This window comes from Lynx rufus, unplaced genomic scaffold (genome assembly GCF_022079265.1).
Source record: "Lynx rufus isolate CCGP_SWC_20201006 ecotype Redwood Valley unplaced genomic scaffold, mLynRuf1.p SCAF_10, whole genome shotgun sequence".
Classification (NCBI taxonomy): Eukaryota; Metazoa; Chordata; class Mammalia; order Carnivora; family Felidae; genus Lynx; species Lynx rufus.
This window is the reverse complement of record NW_025814824.1, coordinates 40,170,412-40,186,750: the sequence shown is the minus strand read 5'-3', so window position 1 is coordinate 40,186,750 and position 16,339 is coordinate 40,170,412. Positions and strand designations below refer to the sequence as shown.

General features: G+C 42.9%; 1 protein-coding gene across 1 annotated transcript in view; it reads left to right on the top strand.

Moving 5' to 3' along the window:
• Positions 1-16,339, top strand: part of FREM1 (FRAS1 related extracellular matrix 1) — a 137,219-nt gene that overhangs the window by 22,972 nt on the left and 97,908 nt on the right. The window contains exons 8-12 of the mRNA XM_047098120.1: positions 1,765-2,109; positions 2,729-2,871; positions 11,151-11,344; positions 12,039-12,129; positions 15,150-15,317. Coding sequence (XP_046954076.1) covers positions 1,765-2,109; positions 2,729-2,871; positions 11,151-11,344; positions 12,039-12,129; positions 15,150-15,317 — 941 coding nt within the window. The remainder of the gene's footprint in view (positions 1-1,764; positions 2,110-2,728; positions 2,872-11,150; positions 11,345-12,038; positions 12,130-15,149; positions 15,318-16,339) is intronic.

Sequence of the window (16,339 nt, the reverse complement as noted above, 5' to 3'; positions counted from 1 at the left end):
CATGTAGGACTCCTTCTAAACATACTCTTTAACTGATGAGCTTATCCCAGTGGGAAGACAAAATATCTCCCTCTCGTTTCTCTGATTCAGAGGAATGTATTAAAGAACAGAAAAACTTAGTTTTTTAAATACTTGGTAATCATTATGTTATTAGTATAATTATGTTATTATGTTAATTATAGTATAACTGTAAGAGGAGTAGTTAACAAGGTAATATCCCTAATAAAAATAATCCTGCTATCACATAACATAGTCCATTCCGTATAATGAGCTCAGAGGATTTAATTCAATTATCCTCTTGGTGTTCCTAACTATAAAGCAGAAAGAGAGCTCTTTTTTTATTATCATTTATGATTAGGAATTCTGAACTGAAAAGTGAAGTCATCCTAGGAGAGTAGGAGATCAGCTTAGGGGGATGTTCAGCTGCATGTAAGGAAAACCCAACTACAGTGACTTAGAAACTCAAGAGTAATTTTCCTCACGTGATAAGTTGCCCAGAGGTAGGCATTCCAGATCCATGATACCAGTAGCTCATTCTGTCCTGACAGTGGTCTCACGATAGCACCTACACCTTCAGACTTCCGGTCTGCATCCCGGGAAGGAAGAAAGAGAAGGGGTGATGAAAAAAGTTACGTCGCCTCATTTGTTTTCTTTAACAACTTTCGCCAGGAACCTGATACAGTGGGTTCCACTTAAATCCACAAGTCACATACTACCCCCTGGATGCAGTGGGGTCTGGGAAACTGAGTATTTTCAAATGGTCATATTACCATTCCAAATAACACTAGGATTCTGGTACTGGCGAAGAAGCAGAAAGTGGCTATTGGGCGAGTAAACTGTGATGTCCATTGTACAAATGTTTAATCACTTACTCCAGTGGGCTTTGATAGAGCCATAGTGTGGGGAGAGTACAGGGAAATCGGCCATCAAGAATCGTAATCGCTTATACAGAGTGAAGCAATGTGGAAATCAAGAGAAGAGTGATAGCCCATAATGACGTTCTAGTGCGGAGGAGGTAGAAAATCGTAGCATTTATGATTTGTACCAGATACTGTACAAAGCTTTCTACATTATATCAGCTTTATGAAATGTAGTACTATTATTATTCCCACTTTACAAATGGGGAACCTGGGATTTAGAGAAGTTGACTTGTGTATGTACCTAGAAAGTGGCCGAACTGGGATTTGAACCTAGGCCATTTGGTAGCAGAGCTGTAGCTCTTGGGCAATAAGCCAGTGATTCTCGAACTTTAGCGTGTGTTAGACTCTCCTGGAGGTTTGATAAAACACAGATTGCTGGGTCTCACCTCCAGGACTTCTACTCAGTGGGTCTGGGGGGTGGGCCAGAGAACTTGCATTTCCAATGACTTCACAAGTGGTACTGATGCTCCTGGCTCAAGCCTGCTCCTCAGGGAAGTGCTGCCATGTTGAATGGTAATTAACACTTTTTGTCAGCTTACTGTTCTTTACGTTCTCTCATCCTTCCTAGGGAATATGAGGTGGGTCTTATTATCCCTGTTTTATAGATGAGTCTCAAATGAATTAAGTGCCTTGCCCAAGTCCACACAGCCAGTAAGTGTTACAGCCCCTATTCAAAACCAGTTCTGTGGTGGCCCAGAGCCCACTAAACAAGATTGTTTGTCTAGGTGAGGCAGGTATCAGCTGGCCCATTTCCTTCATGCCCTTTCTTCTACGGCTGCTTTTGCTGCAGCTGCTCCCTCTGCACCCCTCGTTCAGTCAGCCCCATCTCTGTTCTCTCCATCAGGGGGGAAAGGATTTCTCTTCACTGTGGCTGACCTTCAGGCTGGAGTTGTTCGCTATCATCATGACGACAGTGACTCCACCAAAGACTTTGTGGTCTTCAGGATATTCGATGGCCATCACAGCATCCGCCATAAGTTTCCCATCAACATTTTGCCCAAAGATGACAGTCCCCCGTTCCTCATAAACAATGTAGTAATTGAACTGGAGGAGGGACAGACCATACTGATCCAGGGTTCCATGCTGAGAGCATCAGATATGGACTCCAGTGATGACTACATCTTCTTTAATATCACAAAACCCCCTCAGGCCGGAGAGATCATGAAAAAACCAGGGCCGGGGCTGATAGGTAAGTTCTGAATAGTTATGATCGCTGATGTCAGAATTTGTGCAAGGGTGGACATCAAGTTTATGAGGTGAGATACTATTATTCCCATTTTGTGGATGGGAAGCCTGACACTTAGAAGAGTTAAACTAATCTATCCAAGATCGTGCAAGTAAAAAATTCCAGAGCTCTGTGTCAAGGTAACCATTACATTATGAAAAATTATGTCGGCCAAGCAGGATGAAAGAACAAGTAAGTTTGAAGAGGAATATTTGGCCTAAGGCTAAATTGTTTATAAAGTAATTTCATGAATGACGTTTGTTTATGCTTTATGAAAATAATTTCATAACTATTTCTTAAAGTAGTCAGGAGTAACAAAAGAGGGAACAAGCAGTTTAGTTAAGACTATGTGTCTTAAAGATATTTTTGTAATGCTCATTTTTCTACATATGGTAAGACAGGTGTAGCAACTTAAAATTTTCTGCTTATTATTTATAAGCTTTGATGAAAGTATCTAATGAAGACTCCTTGGCTGCATACAATATACTAGGCAGAGAATACTTTGGAGATAAGTCCAATATCTTTATACCCCAACACTTGGAAGATTGTTACAAAAGTATGTGGTATTTTGTGGACCCAACAGGCTATCCTGTCCCTGGCTTCCTTCAGAGGGATCTGTTTAATGGCATCATTCACTATCGTCACTTTGGTGGAGAGATCTTTGAAGACTCTTTTGAATTTGTCCTGTGGGATAGCCATGAACCTCCAAATCTCTCAGTGCCACAGGTAAGAGACCATCTCTGAATACTTTTGCCAAGTCTTGTCCACAGATACTGGTTCTGGGTGGTGTTGTAAGAAAATACATGAAAACAGGTTTTAAGATCGAAAGTTTGAGAAGCAAAGGATTTAGCAAAATTAAGTCAACTTGTTTGCAACATGCCTTCTCTGCCATTTACTTTGCTGATAAGTTTTATAAATTTCTGTGTATGTAGCATTTCCAAGGTCATTTAACCATGGGTCCTTTTATATAAAACGCCTCCCCAAATTGCTGACTTCATAACACTCAAGAGAACACTGACTTTTATGTATGGCAGTTGAGGTATGGTCTCTGAAGCTACATTGCTTTATGTTTCTCTCCTGTCCTTGACCCTAACTGATTGACCTGTGCCTCAGTTTCCTTATCTGTAAAATAGATAATAATACAACTTCCTTATAGAGAAATTGTGAGGGTAAGTGAGATAATTACATAACTACATAAACAAACTACTGAGAACTTTCTGGCACATGGTAAGTACTCAGTAGATAAATTAGCTATTATTTATTATTGGTTTTGAAGAACTAAGAGTTTTACTACCACTCGAGTGTATCATTTAAGGATATAGGATGAAGAAATAGGTTTTCTTTTTTTTAATTTTTTTTTTCAACGTTTATTTATTTTTGGGACAGAGAGAGACAGAGCATGAAGGGGGGAGGGGCAGAGAGAGAGGGAGACACAGAATCGGAAGCAGGCTCCAGGCTCTGAGCCATCAGCCCAGAGCCTGACGCGGGGCTCGAACTCACGGAGCACGAGATCGTGACCTGGCTGAAGTCGGACGCTTAACCGACTGCGCCACCCAGGCGCCCCAAGAAATAGGTTTAAGGAGGCATTCTCATAAAGAAATTACAGAAAATGGAGTTAGTGTAGGATCTGAACAACTATAAAGTATAGTTTATAGGGTAGACTCCATGCAAGGAGAGGATGGTTGATGGTAGGGGTAGAAAAAGACAGCTGAAAATAAGAGATCACTTACTATACATGGTTCTTTTTGATGAGTATTTTCTCCTTATTATCTTGGAAGGTAGCATGTGTAGAGACCTAGCTAATCTGGAACCAGCTCTAGAATGATTTCTTAAAGGGGCACCTGGGTGGCTCAGTCGGTTAGGCATCCGACTTCTGCCCAGTTCATGATCTCATGGTTTGTGAGTTCGAGCCCCGCATCAGGCTCTGTGCTTGGAGCCTGGAGCCTGGAGCCTGCTTTGGATTCTGTGTCTCCCTGTCTCTCTCTGTACCTCCCCAGCTCATGCTTGCACTCTGTCAAAAGTAAATAAAGAAGGGGCGCCTGGGTGGTTCAGTCGGTTGGGCGGCTGACTTCGGCTCAGGTCATGATCTCGTGGTCCGTGAGTTCGAGCCCCGCGTCGGGCTCTGGGCTGACAGCTCAGAGCCTGGAGCCTGTTTCAGATTCTGTGTCTCCCTCTCTCTGACCCTCCCCCGCTCATGCTCTGTCTCTCTCTGTCTCAAAAATAGATAGACGTTAAAAAAAAATTAAAAAAAATAAAGAAAATTTTTAGAATGATTTCTTAAAGCGTGTGTCCCTATTGGTTATATAATGTGTTCTTGTAATGCCACAGTCACTTACACTAGCCACTGCATAGGTGATTGAGCTATTCATCTGTTTGTAACAAAAATGGATAATCAAGAAGAATGATGTCAGAGAGCCCAGAAACTGAAGGAAGTAGGTGACCCCTGTTAAGAGGGAATGGAAAATGAATGAGAAATTTTCTTTCTTTCTTTCTTTCTTTCTTTCTTTCTTTCTTTCTTTCTGGTTTTTTTTTAGAAATTTCCTAATTCATCTGCTTATTGAATAAGAAATCAATTCCCTTAAACATAGCAACACTCTCTTTTCATCAATGTATTATATGCCATTTCTAGTTTACTATTTTGCTTGAGACCTTGGCTGACTTGATAATCTGAAATGGCAATTACTAATAGGGTTTGCTTTAAATCTTCTGTTGTATCTATTCAAACTGACCTGTTTCTGAGTAGAACACCATACCACTTTTAGCAGATTATGTGTTTGTTTTTGAAATCAAAAGCTCAGAACTTCTGCTATTACGTATTTTATACATCATAGATATAGATTTATTGATATTCATAGATTTAGATAGAGATCAAATGGAGATGTGAGATCGCTCTGTAATAAGGAAATGAAAACTACTGAAACAGAATTATTTGTGAATCTTGGCAAATAACTCAGACTAAACTCTGTAGATCCAGTTATAAGTTTATTCCCTGGGATGGATAGATTTCGAAAGAAGAGGTCATAATTATGTTTTTCTTTGCTTTCATCTTCCTAATCTATGTTGAGAAAGAGAGAGAGAGACCAACTCTATAAATTTGCTGTGTTTTCACGTACCACTTATTCTTTGGCTCCTAAATATTCTCCAGCTCAACCTTAAGTGCCCACCTCTGTACCTGACATCACTACATATGTGTGTCTCAGCATTTTATTTATTTATTTATTTATTTATTTATTTATTTATTTATTTATTTATAATTGGAGAGAGTGAGAGAGCATGTACTCATGAGTAGGGGAGAGGCAAAGAGAGAGAATCACAAGCCCCCTCCATACTCCATGCAGAGCCCGACACGGGGCTTGATCCCATGACCCTGGGATCATGACCTGAGGCAAAATCAAGAGTCAGATGCTCACCCGACTGAGCCACCCAGGCACCCCCCATCAGCATTTTCAAGTCCCCATGTCCACAATCCATAAGACATTTGGAATATTTCCTCCCAGACTTTCACAAAACCACTTTAATTAGAATCTCTGAAGTCATCCCCAGCCCTTTTTTTCCCGTCTCATGTCTGCAGAACCCATCAGTCAACAGGTCTTACTGTGAATCTACTTGATAGATTTCTCTCATCCATCTCTACCTCTCCACCCACTGCCAGTGTGTTAGTTCCAATTTTCATCTTTTGGGGAAGGGGTTATTATCAGAATCCCTCACATGGTCCTTTAAGAATAGAAGAGATCGGGTCACCTGGCCACCTCAGTTGGTAAAGCATGTGACTCCTGACCTCAGAGTTGTGAGTTTGGGACTCACATTGGGCATGGAGCCTACGGAAAATAAAGATCAAAACAAAAGAATAGAGGACATCAGCCACATCCCTGTAATTGAGGACAATTAAAATCCATTAATACAGTGTCAGGGTGTTTGGTAGCATTCATCTAGCCCCAGTTTTTCCCCACTTCTGAGTATTGGCAGCTTTAGCTTCATCCATTTCTAGATGGACCTACTCTCAGCTCTAACGTCACCTGCTCCAGCAGTCCTTCCCTGATGCCCTCATTCCACACCTCCTCCAGGCTGAGTCAACTTGTCCTTTGATGTTATCTGATATCAAATAACTATAACGTGAGGCCATTATTTGTTTTATGGGATCAACTATAAGCTCACTGATGGGAGGAATCCCAAATGATTTATCTCTGTGTCTTCAGATATTGGTACCAGACTCAAAGTAGAACCTCAAGAACTGTTTTTTTGTTTGTTTGTTTTGTTTTGTTTTGTTTTGTTTTGTTGTCCCAAAATGAACTCTGATTTTTCAACCTTTTTTTTTTTTTTTTTTTAAATTTTTTTTTTTTCAACGTTTATTTATTTTTGGGACAGAGAGAGACAGAGCATGAACGGGGGAGGGGCAGAGAGAGAGGGAGACACAGAATCAGAAACAGGCTCCAGGCTCTGAGCCATCAGCCCAGAGCCCGACGCGGGGCTCGAACTCACGGACCGCGAGATCGTGACCTGGCTGAAGTCGGACGCTTAACCGACTGCGCCACCCAGGCGCCCCTGATTTTTCAACCTTTATTGGAAGTAAGAGGAAACAAGACTGAGACATTTGGTAGGAACTGGGGAAGGAGTGACATGGGGGAGGAATGAATGTAAAGCTTTATTCCTCAGAGTTTCTAGGAATTGGTGTGCGCATAACAGCAAAACAAGTATTTTGTGTGTGTGTGCGCTGGTAAGCGTTTTTGTGTTGTGAGCCCCCAATAGCATCATTGAAACTTGAATTTTTAAGGAACTTGCACGATCATTTAGTCTCCTTGATGATTGCACCTTCAATTTGGGTAAGTATCTAGTCATGTTTTACAGATGAAAATTCAACAAAATTTGTAAAATAGTCAAAAATATCTGCAGCCTTCCACCATCCACTGAGAGTCTAGGGGCACCTGGGTGGCTCAGTCGGTTAAGTGTCCGACTTTGACTGAGGTCATGATCTTGTGGTTTGCGAGTTCGAGCCCCACGTCGGGCTCTGTGCTGTCAGCTCGGAGTCTGGAGCCTGCTTCGGATTCTGTGTCTTCCTCAATCTCTGCCTCTCCCCACTCATTCTCTCTCTCTCTCTCAAAAATAAATAATAAAAACATTTGAAAATAAAGAAAAAAGAAAGTCTAGATAAGAAGGTTGGTTGACGGGAGCTTTTGTGATCAGAAGTTTCCACAGTGACTAAAAATTAACTCAGGCACAAGATTGCTTAGGCCACATTGTTGGAAAACTTCCTTTCATAGAGACAGAAAGCAAGGACCTCCTCAGATGAGACACAATGTGCTTAAATCAGGAAAGAAGTTACATAGCAGGGGTGCCCCTTTCCTCCTCTCCCCCTTCTCCACTGAACGCTCCTCTGAGAGGTCAGCCAACACACCAACACGTGTCTGCACATCTGCACAGCAGCAAGAAACACCCTCCCTCTTTCTTTCTTGGTTGCCATTACCGTCATCAAATAAAACCTTACCCACTTGATGTGCTTTTGGTGAAATGGGTGATGGAGATTAAGGAATGCACTTGTCGTAGTGAGCATGGGGTGATTAAAATAAAAACTAAGAAAGAAAGAAAGAAAGAAAGAAAGAAAGAAAGAAAGAAAGAAAACAGAGAATGAAAAATAAGGTTAGATGAGAAAAGCAGAAAGAGGACTAAGGAAGAAGAAAGGAAGCAGGTACCACAAAGACCTGTGAGTCAAGTGGAAGGGAGGGACTTCTTATAGAGGTTCCTGGATCTGAGAAGTCACACTGGCTAATCTCAAAAGAAGATGCAAGATAAAGAATCAGGCAGAGCCCAAGCTTAGGCAGAGAAAGGATCAAGAAGCCAGGCTTGAAAGAAAGTCAAATACTAGCCATCAGAGTATCAAATAGCGAACCCGAGTCTGAGGGTCAAGGTCAGGCTTTGCCCTTCGCCATTTTGTGTACTGAGTTATCACTTTATGTTCAGATTTTCTCCAAGTCTGTTTGCAGGTGCTTGTGGCCATAAGTAGACTGGAGGGATGTAGGGGAATTCAGCCGCAACAGCTTAATGATTGGGCACTAGCTTTTCACTGTCTGGGAATGGGTATTCAATAATGTCATTTTTACAACCAAATTTCAGTACAATGAAAATTCTTTATTTCTCTATGGAGCTTGTTAAAATAGGATTTTTCTTACCCACAGACACACACACAATAATGGTTTAAACATGCATAAATATGTAAAGATGCACCAACTTAAATGATCATAAAGCATGTTGAAAAATGTGCCCACCAAGAATTACTACAGGCATATAAAAAAGCATACTTGTACATTCTTTTTACACAAAGAACACATTGGAGAATAAATTAGCATGGAAAATGGTCTCTTTGAAGGCACAATAACTATTGTTTCCGTATTAAATCCAGTTTTTCAATTAAGTGGAGCCTCACTGATCCACGCTATGGCTGGGAGGTCCCGTAGAGAATTTCTGAACTTTGTAGATTAGCGAAAAACTGTAATTGGGAAAAAAAATTGTGACACAGACTCCAGGAGACTGGAGAAATGGATTTTATTGTGTTCTTTTATTTTGATAACTGGCTTTAGTTTTTAATTATTGAAATGCTTCATAATGGAGTAGTACCTATGTCGGGTGCTTTTGTAACTGTAATGAAGGATGGAGACAGGGAATTAATTAATTGAGCATCTACTACCAGGTACTCCCTGTGCTACTAGACAGAAAAACTGAGCCCCAAAGGGGTTAGATTATTTGCCCAGGGAGCATAGCTTGTAGGTGACTGAGCTGACATTCCCAGTCTTGGTCATAGTAAAGCTTACCCATGTTTTAGTTTTTGCTTTGTATGCCAATTTAATGTTTATTTTTGAGAGAGAGAAAGAGAGACAGAGAGAGAGATAGAGAGAGACAGAGTGCGAGTTGGGGAGGGACAGAAAGAGAGGGAGACACAGACTCCAAGGCAGGCTCCAGGCTCTGAGCTGTCAGCACAGAGCCCGATGCGGGGCTTGAACTTGCGAACCACGAGATCATGACCTGACCTGAAGTCGGACGCTTAACCCACTGAGCCACTCAGGTGCCCCTGTATGCCAATTTAAAAAGGACTTTTTTCCATTTTCAAACTAAGTATTATGGACACCATTACTGTAGGCAAAACTAGCACTGCTGATCTGTGCTTCAGGAACAATATTAAAAGGAATAAAACCGGGGTAAGAATACTCACTCTCCTGCATCAAGCTGTGTAAAGACCATGGTGATAAATATTCCATTTCAAGAGAGAGTAATTGCTTTCTCGCAACCAATCATGGATTATTGTAAAACAATAGATGTCGTGATAAAGCTGTTTGGCAAAGCCTCCCTGCCCTCTTGCATGGTTCCAAACCAGTGAGTATGACTTTAAGAATTTTTTAAATCACAGGGGTGCCTGGGTGGCTCAGTCAGTTAAGCCTCTGACTTCAGCTCAGGTCATGATCTCCCAGTTTGTGGGTTTGAGCCCCGCGTCGGGTCTGTGCTGACATCTCAGAGCCTGGAGCCTGCTTCCGATTCTGTGTCTCCCTTTCTCTCTCTGCCCTTACCTCACTCACGCTCTGTCTCTCTCTCTCTCTCAAAAATGAATAAGTGTTAAAACAAATTGTTAAAGAAGAGTTTTTTAAATCACAAATAGGGCATGTTGACTGAGTTAGCAAATGCTGAAGAAGTGCCTCCTACCTACAAATACCATGCCAGATGTCGTAGAGCTACAGAAGTGAACATAGTATTGACTGAGCACCTACTACGTGCCAGACATTTTATCTACATAGTGATATTTGATCCTCATAACAACTCTGTGAGGTTGTTGGTGCTACCCTTAACCGATCAGTAAATTTGACGCTCAAGAAAGTTGAGTGAGATGTTCAAGATTAATAATAGCCACTAAGTGGTATACTTTGCATTTCAACTGTCTGTCCACTGACAAATTCCACGTGGTTTGTTCGTGATACTACAATTCTCCCCTTGTGGACCTTTCAGTCTAGGAGAGACTGACATGTAAACTACCAGCTAATAACACAAGGCGATGAGATAATATTGTTTGTTGAGGGATAAGCACAGTTCAGAAACAGTTCATTCCAACTGAGAAATTGGGCGAAGTTTTCAGAGGAGCCCTCAAGGGTGAGAAAGCCTCAGGTTGCTGGAGAGAACAGGAGAAAAGCACTGCAGATTGAAGGAACAACGTGATCCAGACCGCAGACACCAGCTTGAGAACTATAGCCCGGTACCGCGTGTACCTGGAGTCCCGGGTTCCCGTCGAAAGGTGGTAAAAGACAGAGTTGAAAAATTAGGTGTGTCTAAACCATGGAGGTCTTGCGTGCCGTGGTGAGGAGCTGGAATAATTTAATCCCTCCCGAGTGGTTGTTTAGATTTTTGAGGCAATGCATGACTGATTTGACTTGCATTTTTTTAAAGAGAACACCAGAGGTATGTAACATCTAGATTGGGTATTGGAGTTGGGGCTAACAGGAAACAGTTGCAATAATGTAGGGAAGAAGTTGAAAGAGCTGGTGCTAGACCAGTAAGAATGGGATGGGGGTGGGGTGTGGTCACAGCGCAGGGAATTTTGTAAGTGGAGACTCTGGGACTTGGAGACGTGTTATGTGTCGGTGGAGAAGGAGGAACCAAAGTCATGACAAGGTTTCTAGGAGTGATGACTGAGTGGAAAGAGGTGGTGAAGAAAAGCACAGGGTGTTGGTGGAAGGGAGAAGCGGGAACAAAATCAGGAACATATTTTGTGTATTATGTGCCTGCTCTACAGCATTCATGACTGCATTAACTAGAATTGTGATAATTATATTCTTAAAATACAGCATAACATGGGTAAGAATGTTCCATTTTGGGCTCACGTTCTTGATAGCTCCTGAATCATTTCGATGGAAGTATATTGCAAGTGGCAGTTTTTGAAAAGCAGCTTAATCGTGACTAGGTGATGGTGGGGCGTTTTCTTTGGTATCTCTTGGTATTTCAAATTAATGGCACAGGTCATTTCTTTCCAGATGGTGACCATCCACATTACTCCAGTGGACGACCAGCTTCCAAAGGAGGCTCCTGGAGTTTCTCGGCATTTGGTTGTCAAGGAAACTGAGGTGGCCTACATAACTAAGAAGCATCTATATTTTATAGATACAGAATATGACAGGGATCTCGTCTACACAGTGACAACACCCCCATCTTTCTCTTTCAGCCACAGGTATCTCTATGAGAAGTCATCACCTGGGCTCTTTGTAGAGGGTTGTGTTCAAGGATTGAGTTGCAAGTGTCCATATGCATATACTGCGGTTCAGCTGCTTTGTTGGTCAGACCTGAACTTGTATTCAATTCCACATTTACTTTAATGTCAAACTTATCCCTTCAAAAGCTGTATTAATTGGTCAGTGACCTGCCATTTGTAGTATCTTCAGCGTAGGTAAACTTAAAATGGTCTTTAATCTTCTTTTCATACAACACTTCTTTTTTCTAAAGGGAATGTTATTTTTGTCTTTTCAATAAAATTTATTGAGTCTTCACGTTAGTTTTAGATGTTGCAGGCCACAAAATGGTCATATTCTATGATCCCAATCAGAAAAGTGACATGAACATACCTGAGGCTTGTGTCATATACACGATAGCAAGGAAATGTTTTTTTAGGATGAGAAGAACGATTCCCTTCCATGAGGTCAATGTAGAAAATTCTGTACGGGCTTTCTGTAGTCATGAGAATGGCACTGATGATTCTGGACTGAAGACTAGAACCCCCCGACAGAAAGAGAAAATATAAAGATGGAACATTTGATTTCTTCTTACCATGAGCTTTTTTAGCTTTAGAAAATTCGGTTGTGGGCTATCTGATTTAATGTTTCTTGCCTGGGAAATTAGCTGATGTATTCTCCTGTGTCTCTCGTTAGGCATCTGGATGCTGGGAAATTATTTATGGTGGATAGTATTCCAAAGCTAACCAAAAACCCTGCAGCCCCGGGGCTGAGATCATTCACTCAGGTATGATGCTATGCTAAAATATTGATAAATGTGATGTAAGGGTCTTCTTTTTTTCCCCTTCCCCCTCCCTCTGTAAGTATCTTCTGAAAAGGAATGGCACTCCTAGTGTTGCACTTGACAATGTTGGCCTTTGACTTCTGTCAAAAGCATCAAATGTTTGATGTTTACGTTCTTTCTGCTTCCACGCTTTTATTAAGCATGTGACATCTATTTGAAAATGTTTCCTTGAGGCGCCTGGGTGGCTCAGTCGGTTAAGCGCTGACTTTGTCTCAGGTCGTGATCTCGCGGTTCATGAGTTCAAGCCCCGCGTTGGGCTCCGTGCTGACAGCTCAGAGCCTGGAACCTGCTTCGGATTCTGCATCTCCCTCTCTCTCTCTCTCTGCCCCTCCCCTGCTCATGCTCTGTCTCTCTCTCTCCAGAATAAACATTAAAAAAATTAAAAAAAAAAAAAGAAAATGCTTCCTTGAGCTGGATATGATTTCAAAATCCTGTTATTATTCAACACAGCCTTTTGCACTGGGTTCTGATTTACAGACCTGGGTGCCTATGGTTCTATTCCAATAAATTCAGGTCACTCAATACCCTACTGTATTAGTTTCCTAGGGCTGCCGTGGGTACCACAAACTGGGTGGCTTCAAACAACAGAGATTTCCTGTCCCAAAGTTCTGGAGCTGGAAGTCTGAAATCAAGCTGTCTGCAGGGTCATGCTTCTTTGAGAACCTGTAGGGAAGCCTTCCTTGCCTCCTCCTCGCTTCTAGAGGTTTTCTGGCACTCTTTTGCATTCCTTGGCTTGTAGATCATCACTACAGTCTCTGCATCTATCATCTGATGGTCATCTTCTCCCTGTGTGTCTCTCTTTTCTCATGAGGACAGAAGTTCTATTTGATTAAGGGCCCGCCCTTCCATATGACCACACTTCATCTTAGTTTAATACAGCTACAACAACCCCATTCCCAAATAAGGTCATATTCTGAGATCCTAGAGGTTAGGACTTCAACATATCTTTTTTTTTTTTTTTTTTTTTTTTTTGGTGGTGGTGGGGAGGGGAACACATGCGATTCATAATATCTGCTACCTTCCAAAATCTTTCACCAACCTTCTCCCTCTTCCTCTGGACTCTACCTCTGAAAATCACACTAATGGTGATGAATACTTAGGCAGCGGCCGGACTCCAGCTCTGGCCGGTCCAGGGGTTCCCGAAGGATGAACGGCGTCGTGAAAATAACAAACGGACCCAGACCACAGCCGTGTGTTAGACTGGCCGCTTTATTGTGGCAAGCGTGGCATTATATTTGTTAGCAATTTCCTTATAACGTGTGTCATCTATGTTTTCTGGCATTACCTGATTCTAAAGATGTTCCTGTGTGTAATCACCCATTAAGGAACAACATAGTTATTTTCTTGTAACGTTCCCTCCTGCCCTTTCAAGGTCATCTAGCTCTCAACACCTCAAGGGGAACGTTTACAGGGACGTGACTCCTTAATTGTTCCTTTGAACCATTTGCGGTGCAAGGAACAAAAGTATTCGCTTTGGTCTGGGGTGCAGGGAGGGAGCCAAGAGGGCCCTGGGAACCCACGCTTTATGTGCTCCCAGAGAGACAATGTATACCTAGGAACTAATGAACCATTCTGTACCTTAACCCACCAGGTCCAGTTATCATCTGGAATGCCTCCTGGGGGCCAAATGGACCTAGGGGTTGGAGTAACTTGTATCCGTATATACATTCCTTTGTTGCCAGAGTGGGGATTTCGAACCCATTTGTCCCCCTCCTTGGCTGGGAAATATATGGGGCTGTCCTTCCTTTTTTTTTTTTTTTTTTTTTTAAATTTTAATGTTTATTTCTGAGACAGAGAGAGACAGAGCACGAGTGGGGGAGGGGCAGAGAGAAAGGGAGACACAGAATCCGAAACAGGCTCCAGGCTCCGAGCCATCAGCCCAGAGCCTGACGCGGGGCTCGAACTCACGGACCGCGAGATCGTGACCTGGCTGAAGTCGGACGCTTAACCGACTGCGCCACCCAGGCGCCCCATGGGGCTGTCCTTCCTTTAGGGAGAGGAGTCTTTATAGGGGGTGGCAAGGGCTGGCTGCATGATTTCCTTGCGGAATCTTCTTTCTTTCCCCAGTGGTTCTTTTCCCGGGGGGCCTGTCATGGGCACTTCCCCAACCGACAAATCCCCAGGTGCTTTCACTGGGAGGGGGGCTGCCCTGACCAGCGCTAAGGCCAAATTACATAAAAGCAGGAGTACGAGAAGCTTCACTTTCGGTGGGCCGCCATGCAGTGCCGATCCGTCCACCGCCCGGGCCCTGCCATCAGGCTGGTTGGAGAGCTTGGCTTCCGACAGGCAGCAGCTACCCCCGTCCTTAGAGCTAATTCTGCCTTATCTCACTGCAGTTGGATGTTGCAGATGAATATGTAAACCCCATGTGCTAGGTACTATTATTTTGTTATTTGATTTTGGTGATAAGGAAACAGAGGCCTTGCAAGTTTAAGTAACTGGACCAATATCGCACAGCTAATTGATGGTGGAGCTGCCTTGAAATTAGAGCTTGCTTGCTTGCTTTCTTTTTTAAAATTTTTAATGTTTATTTATTTCTGAGAGAGACAGAGCGTGAGCGGGGGAGGGGCAGAGAGAGAGGGAGACACAGAATCTGAAACAGGCTCCAGGCTGTCAGCACAGAGCCGGACGCGGGGCTCGAACTCACGGACCGCGAGATCATGACCTGAGCTGAAGTCGGACGCTCAACCGACTGAGCCACCCAGGCGCCCCAGAGCTTTCTTTCTTTCATAGAGTTGGATGGCTTCAAGCCCTTGATAAATTTCCTTAATTTCTTTGTTCCTTTCCCTCCTGGTTTTAGAAAATGTGATTTATGAAATAGAGCTTTTTGGAATCTTCAAACTGATGATGTGGGCATTTGCACTTGTTGACGTCCACACGATGGTTTGTGAAGACCTAGCTCTCTGAAAGTCTCTGATTCTTACCGATGGGTACCCACATGTCCGTGTCAATTTGCCTTGTAGCATGCTGTGAGCTACATGAAAGTGGCCTACATGCCACCCATGCAAGACATAGGCCTCCATCCGGGACACGTCCAGTTTGCACTTTCTGTCAGTAACCAGCACGGGGGCACTTTGCATGGGATCTGCTTTAACATCACGGTTCTTCCAGTGGATAATCAAGTTCCTGAGGTAGGTACGATATTTGATAGGAAAGATGAAAAGGAAGAAAGACCTAATGAAGGAGAGGAAAGCCTTGAAGACTTACTGGAAATGATAACTTTTCTTTGGGTTATTGTATAGAACTTTAAAACAATTTTTTCAAATATTTATTTGTTTTTTGAGAGAGAGGGGGAGAGAGAGAGCGCGAGCGGGGAAGAGGCAGAGAGAGAGGGAGACATAGAATCCCAAGCAGCCTCCGGGCTCCGAGCTGTCAGCACAGAGCCCGACATGGGGCCCGAACTCACCAATTGCGAGATCGTGACCTGAGCCAAAGCATCGGACGCTTCACCCGCTGAGCCACCCAGGCGCCCCTATTTTATAGAACTTAAACTTTTTCACCTACAGTGTAGGAAAAAAAAAAAGCACGGGGAAGGGAGTCTTTCACCTCCCATGAGACTTTCTAAAAGGTGAGATTTTTCCAGTTGCTGAATTTGGCATTATTTTTAAAGCTTTATCAAAATCCTTTTCATTTCCTTTCCTTTCCGCTGAGTTTCACATGTTGATCAGGGAAGGGGATTAAGTTTTGGGTCTCTCAGCAACCAGAAGGGCTTATTTGCTCTCACTGCGGGCCAACTATATGCGTGCTAATCTAAATAAGCCTTTTAATTTTTCAAATGAATTAAGATGGGTTCTTCCATTCTCTCCTGCCCCCACCCCAGTGTTGACGTAACCGTGCAAGCACTTGTGTCTCTCATTAAAACTGAACTACGAAGGCGATGCCACCTTGTACATCTTATCTGTGAGGCTGGGCTTCATGCTGAAGGTTTGTTCCAAACCCCATCGGAGGGCTAGACTTAATTAGTGTGGCTCTTCTTGGGCTCATTTTCCCCTCAAAAGTGAAAGACAAAGTAGGATTACCTAATCATTAGGAACCAAAATGGACGAGAACCATGCCTAAAGAAACACGTCACCTTCCAGGTACCCGTGAGCCTCCTCACCATCTCTACATCTAGCCCAAGTTGGGGGGCAGAGGTCTCACTGTGAGGGACCAA